The 20,296-nt window shown below is 36.8% G+C and overlaps 3 protein-coding genes across 3 annotated transcripts in view; 2 read left to right on the forward strand and 1 right to left on the reverse strand.

Annotated features, from left to right (window-relative positions):
* The first annotated feature begins 206 nt into the window (after positions 1-206).
* LOC107562925 (protein FRG1) lies at positions 207-5,888 on the forward strand. Its single transcript, XM_016247676.1, has 9 exons — positions 207-437; positions 630-697; positions 881-1,003; positions 4,232-4,289; positions 4,395-4,509; positions 4,652-4,756; positions 5,073-5,164; positions 5,257-5,367; positions 5,701-5,888. The coding sequence occupies exons 1-9, from the start codon at positions 376-378 to the stop codon at positions 5,735-5,737; spliced, it is 771 nt and encodes a 256-aa protein (XP_016103162.1). The 5' UTR covers positions 207-375; the 3' UTR covers positions 5,738-5,888.
* On the forward strand, positions 5,887-11,784 carry LOC107562924 (acid ceramidase-like). Its single transcript, XM_016247675.1, has 13 exons — positions 5,887-5,909; positions 6,287-6,377; positions 6,629-6,715; positions 7,881-7,959; positions 8,043-8,117; positions 8,794-8,839; positions 8,944-9,088; positions 9,320-9,374; positions 9,528-9,609; positions 10,615-10,746; positions 10,844-10,967; positions 11,049-11,105; positions 11,189-11,784. Exons 1-13 carry the CDS (start codon positions 5,887-5,889, stop codon positions 11,276-11,278), a joined length of 1,086 nt encoding a protein of 361 aa, XP_016103161.1. The 3' UTR covers positions 11,279-11,784.
* pcm1 (pericentriolar material 1) overlaps positions 11,670-20,296 on the reverse strand; it is a 37,535-nt gene continuing 28,908 nt past the window's right edge. Inside the window, exons 27-40 of the mRNA XM_016247678.1 lie at positions 18,617-18,748; positions 18,403-18,535; positions 18,082-18,222; positions 17,363-17,466; positions 17,132-17,266; positions 16,589-16,786; positions 16,440-16,499; positions 16,029-16,155; positions 13,772-13,923; positions 13,611-13,680; positions 13,314-13,510; positions 13,119-13,211; positions 12,783-12,906; positions 11,670-12,644 (exon numbers count right to left, since the gene is read on the reverse strand). Coding sequence (XP_016103164.1) covers positions 12,619-12,644; positions 12,783-12,906; positions 13,119-13,211; positions 13,314-13,510; positions 13,611-13,680; positions 13,772-13,923; positions 16,029-16,155; positions 16,440-16,499; positions 16,589-16,786; positions 17,132-17,266; positions 17,363-17,466; positions 18,082-18,222; positions 18,403-18,535; positions 18,617-18,748 — 1,692 coding nt within the window. The 3' untranslated portion in view covers positions 11,670-12,618. The remainder of the gene's footprint in view (positions 12,645-12,782; positions 12,907-13,118; positions 13,212-13,313; positions 13,511-13,610; positions 13,681-13,771; positions 13,924-16,028; positions 16,156-16,439; positions 16,500-16,588; positions 16,787-17,131; positions 17,267-17,362; positions 17,467-18,081; positions 18,223-18,402; positions 18,536-18,616; positions 18,749-20,296) is intronic.

Genomic DNA, 20,296 nt, shown 5'->3' on the forward strand with positions numbered 1-20,296 from the left:
GACACAGCCACAATAAGCTCTGGAGAAATCATAATTAACAATAATAAAATAATGTCTCTTTTCAAGCTACCACCACACATTTCTCTCTAAGTCTTTATACTCTGGTTAACTTTTAGATTCCTCCTAGCTTGTTATGGTGTTTTTGATATTTTTTCCCATTATAAGCACAATAGTAAGCAGTGCGTTTTCAAACCGAAGAGTGTCGCACTTCTCTCCAGCCGCACGTCTTCAGCGGGCTCCTCTGGGCCACCGTACACACACACTATTGCAGGAAAACGCTTTCCAGTTGCGAATGAGAAGAACGTAATATCCCCATAGACTGAGAATATATCCCACAAAAACGTTTTAATTCAGCTGCTTTAACCGCGTGTGATCATGACAGAGTACTCACACGTAAAGTCCTCCAAACTCGTCCTAAAAGGATTAAACGATAAAAAGTAAGGCTTTCTTTTTGTATTGCGTTCCACCAAAGTTGTATCATTTCTCATTCATGTTTATAGTTACGTTAATTAACTTACTGTCCTAATTGATGCAAGTTAAGCAGCTGCGTATGCCAAGAATTATGTTAATATCAGAATTGTTTACGCTAACGTTAATATTAAATGGCCTGCACCTTCCATATTGTGCAGAAAGAAGAAAAAGAACAAGAACAAGAAGAGAAAACGAGATGATGATGAAGATAAGATGGATATCGTTGGTATATATTGTCACTTTGCCCATGGAGTTCTAAAATATATCACTCATATATAAATAGATTTATTGACTAGCGCAGAATTCGTTTTTGTAAATGCTGTATGATCTGCATAATAGCTATATTGTTGTTGGTACTGCCTACTATTCATGACATGAAGTGTGTGTATTTCTGAATGTGTCTCATCAGGAGGCTGGTGGTCAGTGAAGAGTTTTGGTGAGATCTCAGGAACAGTGGCCATTGAGATGCACAAAAACTCCTACATTCATGCAATGGACACTGGACTCTTCACTGTAGGAGCTCCACATAAAGGTGCTGATTTTATTTGCCTCACTAAACTCCTGAAATGTGTGGCTGCAAGGCAGCTCAGTTTATGTTGTTAAAACAAATTTCACAAATTAACATTCAAAATCAGTTAAAAACATGTATACATCATATTTCTAACTCTTAAGAGTGCTCACTTCAGTGTTTTAAACTCATGCTTCCTTAAAGTTATATGCTAGTTGTGCAAGTTAGTAGTGAGTTTAAGTTACAAAGAATGTCCACGGTCAAAAAAATCTGTATCTTGAGGCCTTTTATGGCATCAGAAACACCTTTGATAAACATGTATTTGTATTCTTTCCTCTACAAAGTAACTGTACTGTATTTTAATGTATTAATTGTTTTGATGTAATGCAGTGATGTTAGCCAATCATAGGTGCCTGTTCACTGGTGAGCCTGAAAGGAGACGCAGCATTAAAATGGAGCATTTCAGACAAAGGGTCAAAATGAGGAAAGATTTTAGTTGTTGAGAATATATGATTATGAAGTGTGATTATTATAAGTGGACCTCAAGGAACATATTTAAATAATAAAAAAAATAATGTAAAAATTGTCACTTAAGCAGAGGTAAAGAGGTACAGAAATGATTGCCTGTGTAGGATGGCCTTAGAATATTGAATTTCACGGTAGTGGGCCTTGAAGTTGCAAAGGTTGTGGCCGGCCCATGATCAAGTGCATTTATATAGTGGTGAGATTTAAAATGATTTGAAAACTAGACTCTTAATTGGAAATATAATGTTTTATTTTAAAGGCCCATGTTTTAAAATGCATTTTACAAGCTCCCGTTGCAGTATTTTCAGGCAACAGGCAAATCTTTCTCTGCAATTATACTGCATTGTATTTTTTTCAGCCATGCAGCTTTTATATTGCCTTTTAAATTGAAAAGGTCCCTCTAATAGTGCGGAACAAATAAGTCTCTCAAAAGTAGAGATGGCTAGGTGCTGGTGTTTTTCTTTTGCTCTCAGTGTGGGATTTAAAAACCTGAATAATGGTATGGATCGTCAGTCGCTATTACCGCAGCCGTTCATGCAAAGCACAGAGCAATTTCATAGTCCAGTCACCAGAAGGAGTTGTTTACGATTGTTTTTCTTTCCAGCCTTATTTTCTGCTTCGCACTGACCGCTGGTTGTAAGGATCGGCCTCTGTATCACTCTGGGAGCACCATAAAATTTGTGCACGCTCTCTAAAATCAATTTCATTTAGCTGTTGAGACCTGAAATTACTAAATGAATGACTGAAACCGCTATTGACTCCACTTCATGACCAATGCATCTGCATGATTACCACTCCAGGGAAAAACATGGACACACACACTGCTCTGTAACTCTTTGAGCATATCACTTGAATGCTCTTGCAGAATTCAATATCTTAAAATATTCACGAGTTCATCATGTCTACAGCAGATAGAATAGAATATCAGCGTTCAGGTTTACTCTTCCTTTTGTTCAGTCATTCATGGCTGAAGAAGAAACTACTATTAAAATACTGCAAGGCTCAGCAGTATAATGAGTTATCGCCAAGTAGTTTAGCTGCAAAACTTTTCTTTGTTCTCTGTATTTGATATTATCATAGCAGAATTTCCCATCGTTGTTTCATGTCCTTATAAATGTTCAGCTGTGAAAATTATGATGACATGGAAATTATTCAGTTATAAATGTGTGGCAGCTCTGACTTCTTTTGTGGAATAGAAATGGCAGTCACAGATTCGTCTCCTGTAATAGTGCAATTGTAATGCTCTTATTCAGCAAGGATGTATTTAAGTTAATCAAAAAAGACATTAAAGACCATATTTTACAGTAAATACATTTGTAATAGATTACAAAAAGATTTATTTATTTACAAAAGATTCCTATTTTAAATAAATGCTATAGTTTTTAATTATAATAATTATAGTTAATTTAATTAAACTTTAATTCAGCTTTGCCATCACAGGAATAAATTACATTTTCACAAAATTACTATTTTAACTGAAATTATCAAAAAACTATAGCCTTTTTAAGTTTAAGTTTCTCTTTTATTGTCTCCCTTAGGATAAATTTGTCTTAGGCAACCGGGAGAGCAGATCAAACATACAAAAAAATAATAATAATAAATAAAAAATAAAATAAATAAATATTACACCATTCCAAAACATATAATTCCTATACAATCCTAGTAATACACCAACATTACATGTTACCCATCACATTACCCTCACCCACACAACAATTTCAATCACTTATTCAATAATTTGACAGATAATGGAATTAGAGAAAATTTGTATCTTTTCAGCTTACAGATTGGAACCCTATATTTCTTGGCCGCGGGCATTAGCTTATACTCCTTATGGAGAATATGGCTTTGGTCACCAATAATTTTAAAACTCTGCTTCCTAACAGACCTCTCAAAAATGTCCTGAAGAGAAAGAGGAGACAATATACCAATTATTTTTCCAGCTCTTCTAACCACATTTTGAAGTTGTGACCTAAGTTTAACAGTCAAATTTCCAAACCATATTGTAAAACCATAACATATTATAGATTCAATAGCTGATCTGTAAAACAGTAACATGATAGTTTTATCCACTCCATAAACCCTGAGCCTTCGCAAAAAATGCAAGCGCTGACTAGCTCGTGTACAAGCATAGTCCACTTGATGACTCCATTGCAGCTGAGAATCAAAGTAGATACCTAAATACTTATATGTTGTTATGAATTTTTGAGCATAGGAGATGTAGGTAGTGTATACAAGTTTAAAAATACATATGTTTTATGTTTGCAGAGGATGAAGGCCCAGATCCTCCAGAACAGTTTACTGCCATCAGACTCTCAGACTCCAGGTAAAGATCATAACCAAAGTTGTAAATGAATTTAAATATTTCATAACTAATAAAGTTAAATTGATCATGTAACTAATTTTTCTTATCCCTTTCGCTGGTGTGTAGGATAGCACTAAAGTCAGGCTACGGGAAGTATTTTGGTATAAACTCAGACGGTGTTGTGGTTGGTCGATCAGATGCCATCGGCTCCAGGGAGCAGTGGGAACCAGTGTTTCAGGATGTGAGTGAATCTAAAAAATGCAAGCGCTGACTAGCTCGTGTACAAGCATAGTCCACTTGATGACTCCATTGCAGCTGAGAATCAAAGTAGATACCTAAATACTTATATGTTGTTATTTTTGAGCATAGGAGATGTAGGTAGTGTATACAAGTTTAAAAATACATATGTTTTATGTTTGCAGAGGATGAACGCCCAGATCCTCCAGAACAGTTTACTGCCATCAGACTCTCAGACTCCAGGTAAAGATCATAACCAAAGTTGTAAATGAATTGAAATATTTCATAACTAATAAAGTTAAATTGATCATGTAACTAATTTTTCTTATCCCTTTCGCTGGTGTGTAGGATAGCACTAAAGTCAGGCTACGGGAAGTATTTTGGTATAAACTCAGACGGTGTTGTGGTTGGTCGATCAGATGCCATCGGCTCCAGGGAGCAGTGGGAACCAGTGTTTCAGGATGTGAGTGAATCTGTCAATCAAATCAGTTCACCAGTCACAATGAAAATACTTCATTTTGTATAGGAAATGTGAATAACTCTGGTACATTTGGCCGAAAGTTTTGAATTCAGTTTCTGCCATTTCTTCTACTTGTTTCCTGTAGGGTAAAATGGCCTTGCTTGCTGCAAACAGTTGTTTCATCTCGTACAGTGAGAGTGGAGACATAGTGGCCAAAAACAAGACAGCTGGAGAGGAGGAGATAATAAAGGTGAATCTCTCTAAACTCGCAGTCCACACCAAGATGAATTGCTTAAGGGGGAAGATTTTTGTTGTTGTTGTTGTTGCTGTTGTTGTTGTCTGAAGGACAGAATGATTCACAGCTATTTTAGACACCATTATATGTAATCCCAAAGCTCACCAACGTTTTGAGAAATAATTCAGTGATTCAGATTTGGCCACTGCAGTGCATACATTGTATTTTGTCTGAACACAAGACTTTCTGTCAAATTACTTTTACAAATTAGAACTATATTCTGGAATGAAGACTATAGACATTATTTTTCATGCTTATCTGTCCTCCACAGATCCGTTCATGCACAGAAAGAGAGGTGAAGAGAAAAGACGATATAGCAGATGAAGACAGGGGTGATGTCAAGAACTGTGAGGTCAACTATGTGTGAGTGCTTGCAGTAAAATACCGAAGCTGTGCCGTTTATTGAGCATTCAGCAAAGTAAATGTTTATGTGAATGTTTGCAATTTACATACAGGAAGAAGTTCCAGAGTTTCCAGGATCGGAAGCTGAGAGTGAATGAGGAAGACAGCAGTTTGCTGAAAACAGCCAGAACAGATGGAAAATTCCATGAGGCACTGCTAGACAGGTAAGACCTCTGACTTCAGGAGGAAAACCTCAAACTGTGCTCGTACTGAATAATAAATGACTGTAGCCTAACTAACTAATCACCCTTAGATGGATGAAAAGGTGTTAGATTATGTAGATATGCTCTATTGGATGATTTATCATACAAGGTGGTGTTTGAAACATTGTGAATATGCAAATATTTCATCATTTGCCGTGTAAGTGAGACCAAATTTACAAAATGTTCTGTGAAGCTGCTTCGTAACGATGTGTATCATGAAAAGCGCTATACAAATAAACATGAATTGAATTATCATGTTTATAAGAAATCATTCTTTTTTTCTTTTTTTTTTAGGAGAGCCAAGATGAAGGCTGACAGATACTGCAAGTGAATCCAGAAGTGTTTTTTTTCTTCTTCTTCGATTAAATTTTACATTGGCATGGAATCACTGCCATTTTTTTTTTAATAAACCTAGTCACTTTTCACAAGAAAATGTTTTGTTGTTGTTTTTAGATAGCCTATAAGTTATATTGTTATTAGATGTATCCTCCAAACGGCCCAACGTGAGTATGACAACTGAAATTATGGATTATACAACCTGTAAAAACTGCTGTCAGAGACCAAAATTTAAATCAGTGCAAGCATACAATTACATGTACAACAGGTGTATATGAAAATACAAACGGTAATATACGGATATATACAATTCATTTTAAACATTTCCGAAAGTTTGTATTTTGACAGCTTATTGTCTTTGATGTCAATAAGAAAAAAATGTATACTTTAGTTTTAAAGAAGTGAAACAAAGTCACCAGTTTTGTTACAACAGGGTGGATCTGTATCCTTGTTATGCAAACACAAAATATGAAACATCACGAGTTTTGTAATTCTCACTGAAGAGAGAGAATAAGAAAATCTGTATAATCTCTGTATTTTTTAGATTTAAAGGCGATGTGGCTTGGTATACTGTTAATCTGGATTTACCACCAAGCAAGAGATGGACAGATATCATTACAGACAAAAAGAATGATGTGAGTTTCAGTGCTCTATCTATGAATGCACTTACAGCAAAACGTAGAGTTTTTGGCACGTCACTTGATTATTAGTTGCCTTCGATTTTAGATCTTATCTCTTTTAATTGATGTGTTGGTGAACTTTGTTGTGAACTTTAAACCAAAATTGAACTGAAAACCTTGAAGTCTACAGTACAAACCTAAAACCAGATGATCTGAGAAGGGCGGATGTGTTCCGATTGCTCAAGAGCTCATGTGCTTTCCTTTAGATGGTGAGCATGATTCAGGCTATCAGAGATCTAGCAGATGCATTTGTTCCCAGTGGAAAGCTTATTGATCTAGTAGACAAGGACTTGGTGAGTTATTAAGGAATCTCATCTGTCTAACATATCACTTTGTATGATGTTTAATCATGATTGACTTAAAGGGATAGTTCACCCAAAAATTTAAATTTGATGTTGATCTGCTTACCCCCAGGGCATCCAAGCTGTAGGTGACTTTGTTTCTTCAGTAGAACACAAACGAAGATTTTGAACTCAAACCGTTGCAGTCTGTCAGTCATACAATGGCAGTCTATGGGCTACACGGCTTTGAGAGTCAAAAAAGCATACACAGACAAACCCAAATTAAACCCTGCGGCTCGTGACGATACATTGAGGTCTTAAGACACGAAATGATCAGTCTGTGCAAGAAACTGAACAGTATTTATATCATTTATATCATCACCACCGCAATGTCTGAGCGCGTTCACAACATCTGGCAGTGACACGTGTACGTGCTCTGGCATAGTAGACATAGATATATATAAGTAGATGCCTCATTAGTGACTGTTTCTATGGGTCGCGATACGTTCCAAAATGGTGGACAGCAAGCATACAATTACATGTACAACAGGTGTATATGAAAATACAAACGGTAATATACGGATATATACAATTAATTTTAAACATTTCCGAAAGTTTGTATTTTGACAGCTTATTGTCTTTGATGTCAATAAGAAAAAAATGTATACTTTAGTTTTAAAGAAGTGAAACAAAGTCACCAGTTTTGTTACAACAGGGTGGATCTGTATCCTTGTTATGCAAACACAAAATATGAAACATCACGAGTTTGTAATTCTCACTGAAGAGAGAGAATAAGAAAATCTGTATAATCTCTGTATTTTTTAGATTTAAAGGCGATGTGGCTTGGTATACTGTTAATCTGGATTTACCACCAAGCAAGAGATGGACAGATATCATTACAGACAAAAAGAATGATGTGAGTTTCAGTGCTCTATCTATGAATGCACTTACAGCAAAACGTACAGTTTTTGGCACGTCACCTACAGCTTGGATGCCCTGGGGGTAAGCAGATAAACATCAAATTTTTATTTTTGGGTGAACTATCCCTTTAAGTGAACAATAATCTTAAACCTCATATCAGACATATACAGTAGCTGTCACTGATCATCGACTACAATAATAATTTGAGGAGTAATAACAGTGTTTGCTAAAAGGACTATAATGTGTTTGTCCCCAGCCCTTGATGGTGGATACCCTGCCTTACCCGTTCAATGAGGAGATCAGAGGAATAGCATCAGTGTCTGGTGTTCCTTTGGGTATGAAATGCATCAAAACCATACTATTATGCCTAACGCTGTTAAATCAAATCTATATTTAAATCACAATTACTTGTTCTCAGGTGAGGTGGTGCTCTTCAATGTATTTTATGAGGTGTTCACCGTATGCACTTCTCTGGTTGCAGAGGATGTCAATGGTGAGTATATCGTCTATTGATAACATTATTTTCATTTTTTTTAATAATATTTAATAATTTGAATCTGTGTTCTAAAATATTAAATACACATTATATAACATACAGTACCAGTCAAACGTTTGGATTTGGAAAAATATATATATATATATATATATTTTTTTTTTTTAGAAATTAGTACTTTTATTTAGTAAGGATGCATTAAATTGATCAATAGTGACAGTAAATACTTTTATAATGCTAAAAAAAAATTATTTCAAATAAATGTTGTTCTTTTGAGCTTTCTATTAATCAAAGAATCTTTAAAAAAATGAATCACAAAAAAATAAGAAGAAGAAGAAATGCTTCTTAAACACCAAATCAGCATATTAGAATTATTTCTGCAGGATCATGTGACACTGAAGACTGGAGTAACGACTGCTGAAAATTCAGCTTCGCCATCACAGGAACAAATTATATTTTAAAATATATTGAAAGAGAAAACTGTTATTTTGAATTGAAATAATAATTATAAAAACATTTAAAGAGAAAAGTTATTTTGAATTGTAATAATAATTATAATTGTAATACTGTAATTTTAAATAAATTCAGTCTTGGTAAGCACAAGAGACTTTAAAAATCTTACCAACTCTAAGCTTTTGAATGGTAGTCAGAAAAAAAAAGTTTGTTTTTATTATAGGCAATCTCATCCATGCAAGGAACCTGGACTTTGGACTTTTCATGGGGTGAGATTAGTGCATTGTTGTTAACCCACTTCCTCAATTATTGAGAATGTTTTGATTGAATGTTAGAAGATGTCTTATTGTTCTGTGGTCTCTTCTGCTTACAGTTGGGATTTGAAGAACAGGTCATGGATCATCACAGAGAAGCTGAAGCCACTGGTTGTCAACATTGACTTCAGACGCAACAACCAGACCGTCTTTAAATCCACTAATTTCGCAGGATACGTGGGCATGCTGACCGGTATTCATCCGGTAAGGACAGAGCTCACATCAGTATGAGCGACCTGAGTTCATTAGCTTTGAATCCAGAATGAATGATAAAACATGGTGACAAGATTCACAATGCCCTTTTGTCTCTCACATTGTTTTTAGTTTGACTTCTGCAATTTAACAGGAAAGAGAATTGTGAAAGCATGGATTGTTGGTCAGTAATCACATTGCTTCTGTTTCTCACTGTGTCTCTGTCTTTTGTGTTCTTTGTAGCACTCCTTCACCCTCACTATGAATGAACGATTCAGTCTGGACGGAGGCTACATCGGTAAGCCTTTGCCTGGTATTTGCTGAGTCATATGAGGAATTGGCAAAAATGTGTTGAAGCTTTATTTCTTGAGGATTTGCAGGTTTTACAAATACTTATTTCATTTGGTTAGATCTTATCTTTTTTGTTTGAATGTTTTATTGTGAATTATAGGAATTCTGGAGTGGATCTTGGGGAAGAGAGACGGCATGTGGATGAGTTTTCTGACTCGTTCTGTGCTGGAGAATGCAACTAGGTTGGCTATAGATAAATATATTAATATATTTTTGCATTATAGTGCTTTATAAATGTATTTGAATGAATTATAATACACAATCTAATGCATTATGCTTTCATAAGTAATTATAACCACATATATGTCTTATAATACTTTACTTTTTATTAAAGAGTGTAAGGCATTACTCTGCATTTACAATCACTTTATAATTTATTATAAACATCAAGTATAGTGTTACTTATATACTACCAGTCAAAAGTTTGGAATAAGTATGATTTTTTTACAAATATTGTCTGCTCACCAGGGTTGCGTTGATTTGATAAAAAAAAAATACAGGAAAACACTAATATTGTGAAATATTGTATTACAGGTTCTACAAAAATGTTAAGCAGCAAAAACGGGTTTCAATGCTAATAATAAGTTCTAATAATTCTGCACCAAAATTTGCAAATTAGAATGATTTCTGAATGATCACTGAAGACTGAAGTAATGGCTGCTAGAAATTCAGACATCACATGAATAATTTTAAAATATATTAAGACAGAAAATAATTAAATTGTTATCATTTCACAATGTTACTGTTTTTCAAATAAATGGAGCCTTGGTGAGAAAAAAATTATTGTCACACTTTATTTTAAGGTCCTATTTTCACTATTAACTAACTATTAAGTACAACTTTTGTCCCATTATACTCCTGATTAGCTGCGTATTAATAGTAAGGGTAGGATTTAGGGATCTAAACTCTGGTAATGCAGAATAAGGGATTAATATGTGCTTTTTAAGTACCAATAAATAGTCAGTTCGCTAGTAATATTCATGCTTGGTAATAGTGATAATTGGTCCTTCAAGTAAAGTGTTTTCAAAATCGTAATTATTCCTAACTTCTGACAAGACAGTATATATTAAGCCATTTTTTTTATTTGTATTTTTTGAAACATTAAATATTGAAATATAAAACAAAAGAATCAGATGGATGTTTCTTGGCTTCATAAAGATGATTATTTGGATATCGTCTTCTTTTAGCTATGAAAGTGCCAAGGCTCTGTTGTCTGACACTAAGCTGCTGGCTCCAGCGTACTTCATCCTCGGAGGAAACCAGCCGGGTCAAGCCTGCATTATCACCAGATCCAGAACACACAGCATCAATCCACTGGAGTGAGTGAGCGTTGCTTTTCTTTACACATACAGTTAAAAGAGCGTGTGTGAGTTTGAGGTCGTCAGGATTAGAGTTTACACTTTCTATGTATTTTAGGCTGGATGTGAAGAATGGCAGGTGGTATGTGTTGGAGACTAACTATGACCACTGGAAAGAGCCCCTGTTTCTGGATGACCGCAGAACTCCTGCTATGAAATGCATGAATCAGACCACGCAAGCTGTGAGTTTTGACACTGCAAACATAGACCTAAACTGTTATTAAAAATCTAACTAGAATTTTTTTTTTTTTTTATCCTTTCAGGATATCTCCATAAAGACAGTCTATGATGTCCTGTCCACCAAGCCAGTGTTAAATAAAGTAGGTCCATCATCTTTTACTGTTAGTTTTATATTTCATTTTATGGCTTGTTTGTTAACACTTCCCTTTATTGTGCTGTACAGTTGACCACATACACTACTCTTATGGAGGTGTCAAAGGGAACACTGGAATCTTACATCCGTGACTGTCCTAACCCCTGCATGCCGTGGTGAGGGACTTCTTCTGGACAGGCTGCATTGCTGGGACAGACTTCTGTACGTTTAGGCATTTAGACAAAGAATCTAATTAATATTTTAGCTCCATTATAAATCAGTAGTCTTACATGCTAAAAGGTTTGTCTGCTTTTGTGGGCATAATTGGGTTTAATCAAGCTTAACCTGCCAAACAGGCACAGTAGGGCAGCCTACTTAACACTTGTCTAAAGATGCATGTTATGGAAACAAAAAATAATTGTAAAAATTTTTTTCAAATTTTTGTGAATGTGATTGACATTTTTGTATATCATTTTTTTTGTAACATACAGAAATATGCACAGTGGAACAACTTGATAATCAACACTACTGGTGCCTCATAACTTTATTTAACCTCATCAGCACTGTTAACTAACAAATGCATGAGGGAAAAATGATCAACCGAAATAAATTAATGTACATAAAGCAATAAACAAATTTGCACAAATAACATCATGATTTATTGGAGATGCAATACTTGTGGAAATCAGTCAACATTTTGCAAAATAAACACTTACCAAAGCAGGTTTTGTGCAAATGGGATAAAGAGAGCAATCACTGCAGGAAGTGGTAAAAATCAATGTTTTATTTTAATAATCTAAACATTGAAGAATTACATGAGATGAAATGGGGTGAGAACCCAAGCATTGGCCAACATGCCTTAAAAAAGGTAAAAATTAAAAACAAGAGAAAACATTTAAAAGAGTGCAATAAGAAAGGACAGGACAATGTACCAGTGCTAATATGCGATTCTGCTCTATCCATTACACATTTCATTATGTATTCTGGGTCAAGTAAAATGCATTTAAATAGGTTAATTTTTTTTCAAAATGTGCTTCAGTTTTGTCCTGAATCAGAAAAAAAACAAAACATCTACTGTCCTTTATGTATTGCATTGGCAAATAATCATAGCGGTCTGGGAAGGAATCCTAGAAAGAAATGCAAAAACAAAAGCCAAACCATGCCAAACATAGGAACACAAAAATTATTTGCATCTCTTAAATCGAAGCATTTGAAGGAGCGTTTACTGAGAGTTCTGGCTGAACACAGAAACACAGAAAAAGTACTTGCAGGCTTAAAGACAGAGCCCCTTCAAAACATCTCTCCTACATTCTTCATAAAACAATCCAAATAAAACGATTACAAGTGTAGAGAGATTTCTTTAACGTCTCTTGAACTGTTAGATCACACATGCTGACAGGCTAATTCACCAAGACTTAGCTTAGCTGTTGTTTCCAATGAATCTTAAGGTATTAAGCTCATTATACAGTAATGTTGCATGAATGATGATTTGCAGTGTAAGACGGATCAAAATACCATTCTCATGCACTCTGAGCTCCAATGGTTTCTGGAAAACAGATATGATTTACATTATGAGTGAAACATTTCTTCATCATCACAGGGATATCTGCTGATAGGTCATAGTCATTGATCATAGTAATATCAATATCCAATGCATATGGTTTGAGTGACATTTAATAGTTACCAGGCTCTTTGAGTGCTTGAGCATTTCCCACCAATCCTGTAATCTCTTCTTTATTTCCATTCAGAATTTCAGCTGTTAAGTTATTATTCTGCTGCTCTTCTGAGATCCTCTTACAAAGCTCTTCCTGTACAAATTACAAGCAAAGGAAATGTTTAAAACCAGCACTCTTTGGAGATGTCTTATGCACTTTAGAAAATAGGGACATGTAAAACACGGCTACTACAGTGCAGGTGACTGACATTCAACAAAACAAATAAAAAATTTTCCATGGATTTTACTTGTCAAGTTGACTATCGTGCCCCATCCCTATTAGAGAGCGATCACTCAAGCTCTTACCTCACAAAGAACAGACATTTGAAGAGGTAGATCCTCAACCTTCACAAAATCTTCCTCATCTGATCTCTGGCTGGTATTTCCAGATCCAGCCTCCTTTATTATAAAAAGTCAAACAAAAAAAGGAATATAATACATGTTTTGAAACCATTCTAAATGAACAAATAAAAGATGTTTGCTGAGAAGAATGAGACATACATCAGTGTTGATCATGACTGGAGACTCTGTGTCAGGACTGGCTGTATCTGAGCTCTGTGGAGTTTCCTGGGGTAGAGAAAGAGTACAGTCCTCCTCCTCCCCCTCCCGTCTTTCATCTCCCGAACCAGTTTTTGCCTCCTCTCTGCCCTCCTCTGGAGGCTGAATCATGTCTTTGGACTCAGATTTAATGTTTATCACTGTTTGAAAAAGGGAGACAAAATTCAATGAGTGGAGTGTAAATACCCCAATAAATCTCAATGAATGTTAATGGTATAAGAAGAAATTAAAAAGGCATACATTGGCTGCTTTCTGAGTTTTCTAAGTCTGATTTGGTTTCCTGGGGGGCTTCGTTTCGTAAGGCAGAGCCCTAAAACAACACGACAGGTTATTATTAGTGTGTTTGTCATTTGTCTGAGCCAAGTCAGATTACTGGCTCTCTCGTGTAAATGCCAACACACCTGGCTGTGTTCACTAGTGTTGTCCATGCTGGCTTGTAATGATGTTTGCACCTCAACAGGTCCAGCCTCAAACTCCTCCATCTCCTCCACTTCATTTTCATCTTCTCCACTGCCGTAGTTGCATAGAGCCTGTGTCTCTGCTTTAGACAGGCCTAAAGTAAAAAAGACAATACACAAAACACACAAGTCAAACAGATTCTTATCATAGTCAAATATTATTACAGAACAGTCTCAACCGTTAGGCGATAAGATGGACAACCTCCAGCAAACACTCTAGGTACTGTAGAAAAGTAAGCATACAATGTACCCTAGATGGCGTTTCCATAACGCCAATTTAAAAGGAATAACATTATGTAATCACTTAAAATATTAACATTATAGTTCAACATAACATTTTTATAGGGATGCTCCGATCAGGTTTTTTGCAGCCGATACGGAGTACCGATTTCTTGTCATGGTGATCGGCCGATACCGATGCCGATTCTGATGCTTCAAGCTTTATATAGACGGTTTCATCGGGCGCACTGGGGAAACCTCAGTTTCTCCCGCTTTAAAGCACCTCTTGCTGGCAGAGAATGAATTCGCATTTTCAGTAAGTCCATCTGATTTACGCAGCAAACATATTTTGCTTTTCCTATATCCACGGGCACTGCAGATAATCCGAGGGTCGGGTAATAAAAAACGCATTCTGATTATTTGCGGGTGGGTCGCGGGTGGATAAAATAAATCATAAATGATACAAACATTAACAAAAAATTTTTTTTAAATGCACACAAAATCGTCTGCCTCATGAAAAAAAATGTGTTCGTTCGCCTGAAGTTGCAGTGACAGAAACGGTGATTTGCAGCCGATACGGAGTACCGATTTCTTGTCATGGTGATCGGCCGATACCGATGCCGATTCTGATGCTTCAAGCTTTATATAGACGGTTTCATCGGGCGCACTGGGGAAACCTCAGTTTCTCCCGCTTTAAAGCACCTCTTGCTGGCAGAGAATGAATTCGCATTTTCAGTAAGTCCATCTGATTTACGCAGCAAACATATTTTGCTTTTCCTATATCCACGGGCACTGCAGATAATCCGAGGGTCGGGTAATAAAAAACGCATTCTGATTATTTGCGGGTGGGTCGCGGGTGGATAAAATAAATCATAAATGATACAAACATTAACAAAAAAATTTTTTTAAATGCACACAAAATCGTCTGCCTCATGAAAAAAAATGTGTTCGTTCGCCTGAAGTTGCAGTGACAGAAACGGTGACATTCCAGATAAAGTTTGAAAGGAGTAAAGCCTGTGTTAATGCTATTGAGTAGGCTAATATGGCCTACTCAAAGAAGATACTTTGTTTTATAAATAAATGTTCATTTAAAAGCAGCCCATGATCAGCGTGTAATGTTACCGTTAACCCTTACTGCTCCGACAAGGTTTTGTTCGGTCCTCCACGCTGTGACAACTCACAAAAGTCTATTTTTAGCTAAGCAGCACGGAGAGCCGCTTCAGAAACGTGCCGTGGCTGGCCGGTATAAACAAGCATTGACTAGAGCTGCCACAATCAGCTCCAGTTCCCGTGGAGCCGTAACGCGCCACAGACATGTGCAGTGAGGCACAGATCATCTCTAACGTCACTGAATGTGCTGTTAAAAATGAACCATCCATTCATCATATCATCATGCAAAACATGAAAAATAGCAAATTTTTCATTGTTTCTCGAAATAGCATTTCCTCACCAGCGATGACATGACTGCGGCACCAAATCATTTATGTCCCCACGCATCATGTACGTCGTCACGCATTGACGTCATCAAATTGCGATCGGTTCGTGAGATCGGCCAAGTATAGTGAGTACCGATCGAGTCATAAAACGTGATTATCGGCCGATGCCGATACCGATCTCCAGCCGATCAATCGGAGCATCCCTACATTTTTACATTACAGTTCAAAACTCTGGGGTCTGTACTTTTTAAAAAAAAAATTAATTCAGCAAGGAAACACTAAACTAATCAAAAGTCAAAAGATTTTCTAAACGATTATGTGAAGAGAAATGGCTGCTGAAAATTCAGCTTGGCCGCAAAATGAATAAATTCCATTTTACAATGTATTAAAATAGGAAACTAGAAATGTAGTACAGTATAATATATTTTTGATCAAATAAACAGCCATGGTAAGCAAAAGTGACCCACTTTTCTTTCTTTTTTTTAACGGTACTGTATTTTTTTTTCCAAAGGCAAGCTAATTTTTCCTGTTTCAGATAAACTTACTTATAGAAAGAGGCAGCCCTTCTCCCTCCTCTTCTTCCACCTCAGATGCTTCACTGCTCTGTGCATCTTTCTCCTTGTCCTCTTCCCTCTCATGAAGCATCCCATCCTGCTCAGTCTCATCCTGATCCTAAGGATTAAAAAAAACAACAACAAAAAAAACATTTAAAGTCAATTTATGACTTTATTATTTTTATTTAAAAAAAATCATAAACACCAATAGTTGAACAACAGCTGCTGTTTTGTTGTTGTGTGAAATCAGTAAGGACAACCGATAGAAGGTGTTTTCCTCAATCTTTCTCGTCACTTCATACTGATACTGCAAGCTAACAGTGGGGCTTTAGATTAAGAAGCAGTGTAGCTGCTTAGTGTTTTAATGTGAATGTTGTAAGTGTATCAACAATCATAACTTACTCTGTCTTCATCAAAATATGATGGGGAGAATGTATTTTCTCTCTCTAGAGTTCTCGCCTCCTAAATAAAAAACACACTCATCATTCTACTTACTCAAACACAGAAGCATTGTTCCAGACACATGACGATGATTAATCACTCAAGCCTACCTCAGTGTGAGGTGAGTGTTTTGGAGATGTTAGATCAGAGCGCCTCTTGGTTCGGTGTTTGCTTTTGGAGGTGTTCTGATCTAAATCCTGCATCAGTCTGAAGAAGGCAAGCTCATTAAAGAGGATCTCAGAGATCTCTACTAGCAGGTCCTCACCGCAGTCTTGCAGCGTCCGCCCAACAAACTTACTCAAGGAGTCCTGTGCACAAAACCAACATCTTGGTCATTATTACACTTCAAGCATTTATAATGAAATGCAGGCTGTGATCCAGCTAGTAGTGACTACCTACATAGACTACATTTTAGCGCAATACTGTTCTTCACAAAAACTTTCATTCATAATGTGTGCACAATAGGAGTAATTATATTTCATTGTTGTTGCTGGATATAAGGTTATTACAATGCCAAAAATGTATATAACAGGGAAGTTTCTAAATTTTTGATACCAATATCGATATCAAAAACACAAAAACAGTAAACTTAAAAATGTATTAATTAATTAACAGCTCATTTAAACAAATTAAAACTTTACAAATGTGCTTACCTGCAGGATGCCGCCCAGCTGTCGGTGGAAGAACCGAACAAACTCTTTGCTTTCGTCATTTTGCCGAGTGAGTTTGAGCACCATGCGTCTCACAGATGTGAGCAGCTGGTGTGAACACACCTCCCCAACATGCTCCTGACAGAAAGACAAAGCAAATCAGCAGGTCTATGAACTGCTGCTTTGATGGTTAATTTATTTGTACATTTCAAAAGAAAAGTAGAGCAAGCTCACCTTTAGGAAAGGAATAACTTCTGTCATGATAGCTTTGATCTGTCTGTCAAGCTGTTGTGTGTCAATCTGAGGACAATGTGCATCTGTAGATGAATGTCCTGCACCTAAAATCAAACAGACATTGACACACATACACAGAAAATGCATTATAACGCAATTAGGTCTACTTGAAGTATAAAACCCAAGCATTCATTATATGTACGTTTAAAGCAAGCAGAGCTTTAGCCAGTGCTAAATATAAACATCCCCATAATCATTAATAGCAAACTCTCAGACTAAAGAAATATTCCAGGTTATTTTCAACCTAATGAATGGGAAAATTAATTATCAAATTATCCTTCTCAAGTGGGACTTGTTTTCTAGGTAGAAGAATGTATTAAACCACACTGAAGGACACGTCAAAGTTGCAGCCTTTGAAAATCAAGAGACTGCCACAAGTGTGAATACATAGTCGCTAGATTGTAAAAAGCCTGGATTATTCCTTCTAGACAGAGAATCACTGGCCATGATTAGAAGTCACAGTCCATCATAAGCAGATGCAACGCAATATGTTTCTGATCAGTCATTTGCTAGCTGTTTGGTTTCTATGCTCGAAAATCTCATTGAATTGATTGTGTATGGAAACTTGTTGCATTGTATCTGGTAGGGACACACAGTTAGAAGCACTTGCAACAGAATGTTGGGTCTAATCTGCAGTCCGAGAGTGTTCACAGCAGTACCTTGAGTGAGTGCTGAGGCGGCACCAGCAGCAGCGCCAGGGCTGTGCTCAGGGTTATCTGCGCTACACTTAGCCCTCAGCTTCATGCGCTCATACTCCCTCATCCTGGCCAATGCCTTATCTAAATGAATTACTGTGTTACCTGGAGGAGCAGAAAGGAAATCAATGGATAGAGAGAGAGAAAGAGAAACATAATAGTATTCAAGAGATTTACAACAGGATTCAGACCAGCACAGTCCCAGCCCAGCAAAGCAAGCATGATTGTGGTAAGCAACCCATCCAATGTGTTTTCGGCATGATGCATACAGCTCTGTCTTCTTACCCAGGTCATCACTAGCAAAGGGTTCAAGGTTGGAAGAGGTGGACAGCAGGCTCTCGTTGTCCATCGAGTCTCTATCTGCTACCCTCTTCAGTACAGAGTTGGACTTAACTGTTACAATCTTCTCAGATGTATCCTGGAATCATAAGCCAACATTAGCTTGTGTGATAATTAAAGAGAGAGAAAAAAAAAACAGATGAGTGAGCATGTGTCTCACATTGTCGCTGGTAACCAAGCTCTCACTAGGTGTGAGCTCTGACTGGGAGCCTGTGGCCCATACAGTCGGACCCAATGAAGATGCCTGCTCATCTGCCACGCTCTTCTCGGTCAGGTGCCTCGTTACAATATCCTGGTGGTCAGAGCCAACAATGAAATATATTATTATTATTATAACTATATTATTACTTTAAAAACAGATGCAGTCATCACAAAAGAAAACCACACAACTACGAAAAGAGATCTACTGATATAGTGAAAATAGCCCTTTGGTATTAAAGCCAGGACCTGTGAAGATGAATTAATAGTTTTACAAAGTATAGGTATGTTTTTGAGTAAAATGAAAATTTTTGATTCATTCTATAACTACTGACATTTCTCCCAAATTCCAAATAAACATTCTCATTTAGAGCATTTAATTGCAGAAAATGGCAAAAAAGATACGTTTTAAGACCTCAAATAATGCAAAGAAAACAAGTTCATGATAATTTTTATTTTTAAACACAATACTAATGTTTTATCTTAGGAAGAGTTCAGAAATCAATATTTGGTGGAATAACTATCAATCACGACTTTCATGCGTCTTGGCATGTTCTCCACTAGTCTTTCACATTGCTGTTGGGGGACATTATGCCAGTCCTGGAGCAAAAATTCAAGCAGCCCAGATTTGTTTGATGGCTTGTGGCCATCCATCTTCCTCTTGATCACAGTTCAGAGGTTTTCAATGGGGTTCAGGTCTGGAGATTGGCTGGCCATGATTTTGATCTAGTGGTCCACCATCCACACCTTGATTGACCGAGCTGTGTGGCATGGAGCACTGTCCACAGACACTGGAATGGAATGGCTGCCATACATGTAGATGTTGAAATAGATGCTGATTTGGAGTGGTCTCTTCCTTTTTTTTTTTTTTAGAGCTGTATATATCATTATAACATCCCATGCCATCTGCATATTTGTTTTGTACATTTGGCTAATCTGATCATTCTTTCAACATTCTCATGTCTGAGGAACTCATTTTCCATTTAAATCCATTTTGCAGATTTCCAACACAATTAACACAAATTGTGGAAAACCATCCAGTCTTCGTGCTCTTCCTCTTGATCACAGTTCAGAGGTTTTCAATGGGGTTCAGGTCTGGAGATTGGCTGGCCATGATTTTGATCTAGTGGTCCACCATCCACACCTTGATTGACCGAGCTGTGTGGCATGGAGCACTGTCCACAGACACTGGAATGGAATGGCTGCCATACATGTAGATGTTGAAATAGATGCTGATTTGGAGTGGTCTCTTCCTTTTTTTTTTTTTAGAGCTGTATATATCATTATAACATCCCATGCCATCTGCATATTTGTTTTGTACATTTGGCTAATCTGATCATTCTTTCAACATTCTCATGTCTGAGGAACTAATTTTCCATTTAAATCCATTTTGCAGATTTCCAACACAATTAACACAAATTGTGGAAAACCATCCAGTCTTCGTGCGAGCCTGTTGTGTCTGTAGAAGTGTGCACAAGTTTGATTGTTGTGTACTGTACCTGTAGTGAGTAGAGGGCCCTCTGGCGAAGGTAGTCTGTATTGAGCAGCTGAAGCTCATGGAAAAGTTCGATGAGGAAGTGAGGGCGAGACTCATTCTGAGAGATCAGCGTTGCTACCTCAGAGTAGATCGTCTCTCTCAGGG

Source organism: Sinocyclocheilus grahami, unplaced genomic scaffold, assembly GCF_001515645.1.
Source record: "Sinocyclocheilus grahami isolate Dianchi unplaced genomic scaffold, SAMN03320097.WGS_v1.1 scaffold848.1, whole genome shotgun sequence".
In the NCBI taxonomy this organism is placed as follows: Eukaryota; Metazoa; Chordata; class Actinopteri; order Cypriniformes; family Cyprinidae; genus Sinocyclocheilus; species Sinocyclocheilus grahami.

Coding starts and splice junctions, on each gene's coding strand:
- LOC107562925 (XM_016247676.1), top strand. CDS start 376: ATGACAGAGTACTCACACGTAAAGTCCTCCAAACTCGTCCTAAAAGGA. Junction 698..880: donor AGATAAGATGGATATCGTTG/GTATATATTGTC, acceptor GTGTCTCATCAG/GAGGCTGGTGGTCAGTGAAG. Junction 4,290..4,394: donor ATCAGACTCTCAGACTCCAG/GTAAAGATCATA, acceptor GCTGGTGTGTAG/GATAGCACTAAAGTCAGGCT.
- LOC107562924 (XM_016247675.1), top strand. CDS start 5,887: ATGTATCCTCCAAACGGCCCAAC. Junction 8,840..8,943: donor GACTTTGGACTTTTCATGGG/GTGAGATTAGTG, acceptor TTCTGCTTACAG/TTGGGATTTGAAGAACAGGT. Junction 9,610..10,614: donor GTGCTGGAGAATGCAACTAG/GTTGGCTATAGA, acceptor GTCTTCTTTTAG/CTATGAAAGTGCCAAGGCTC.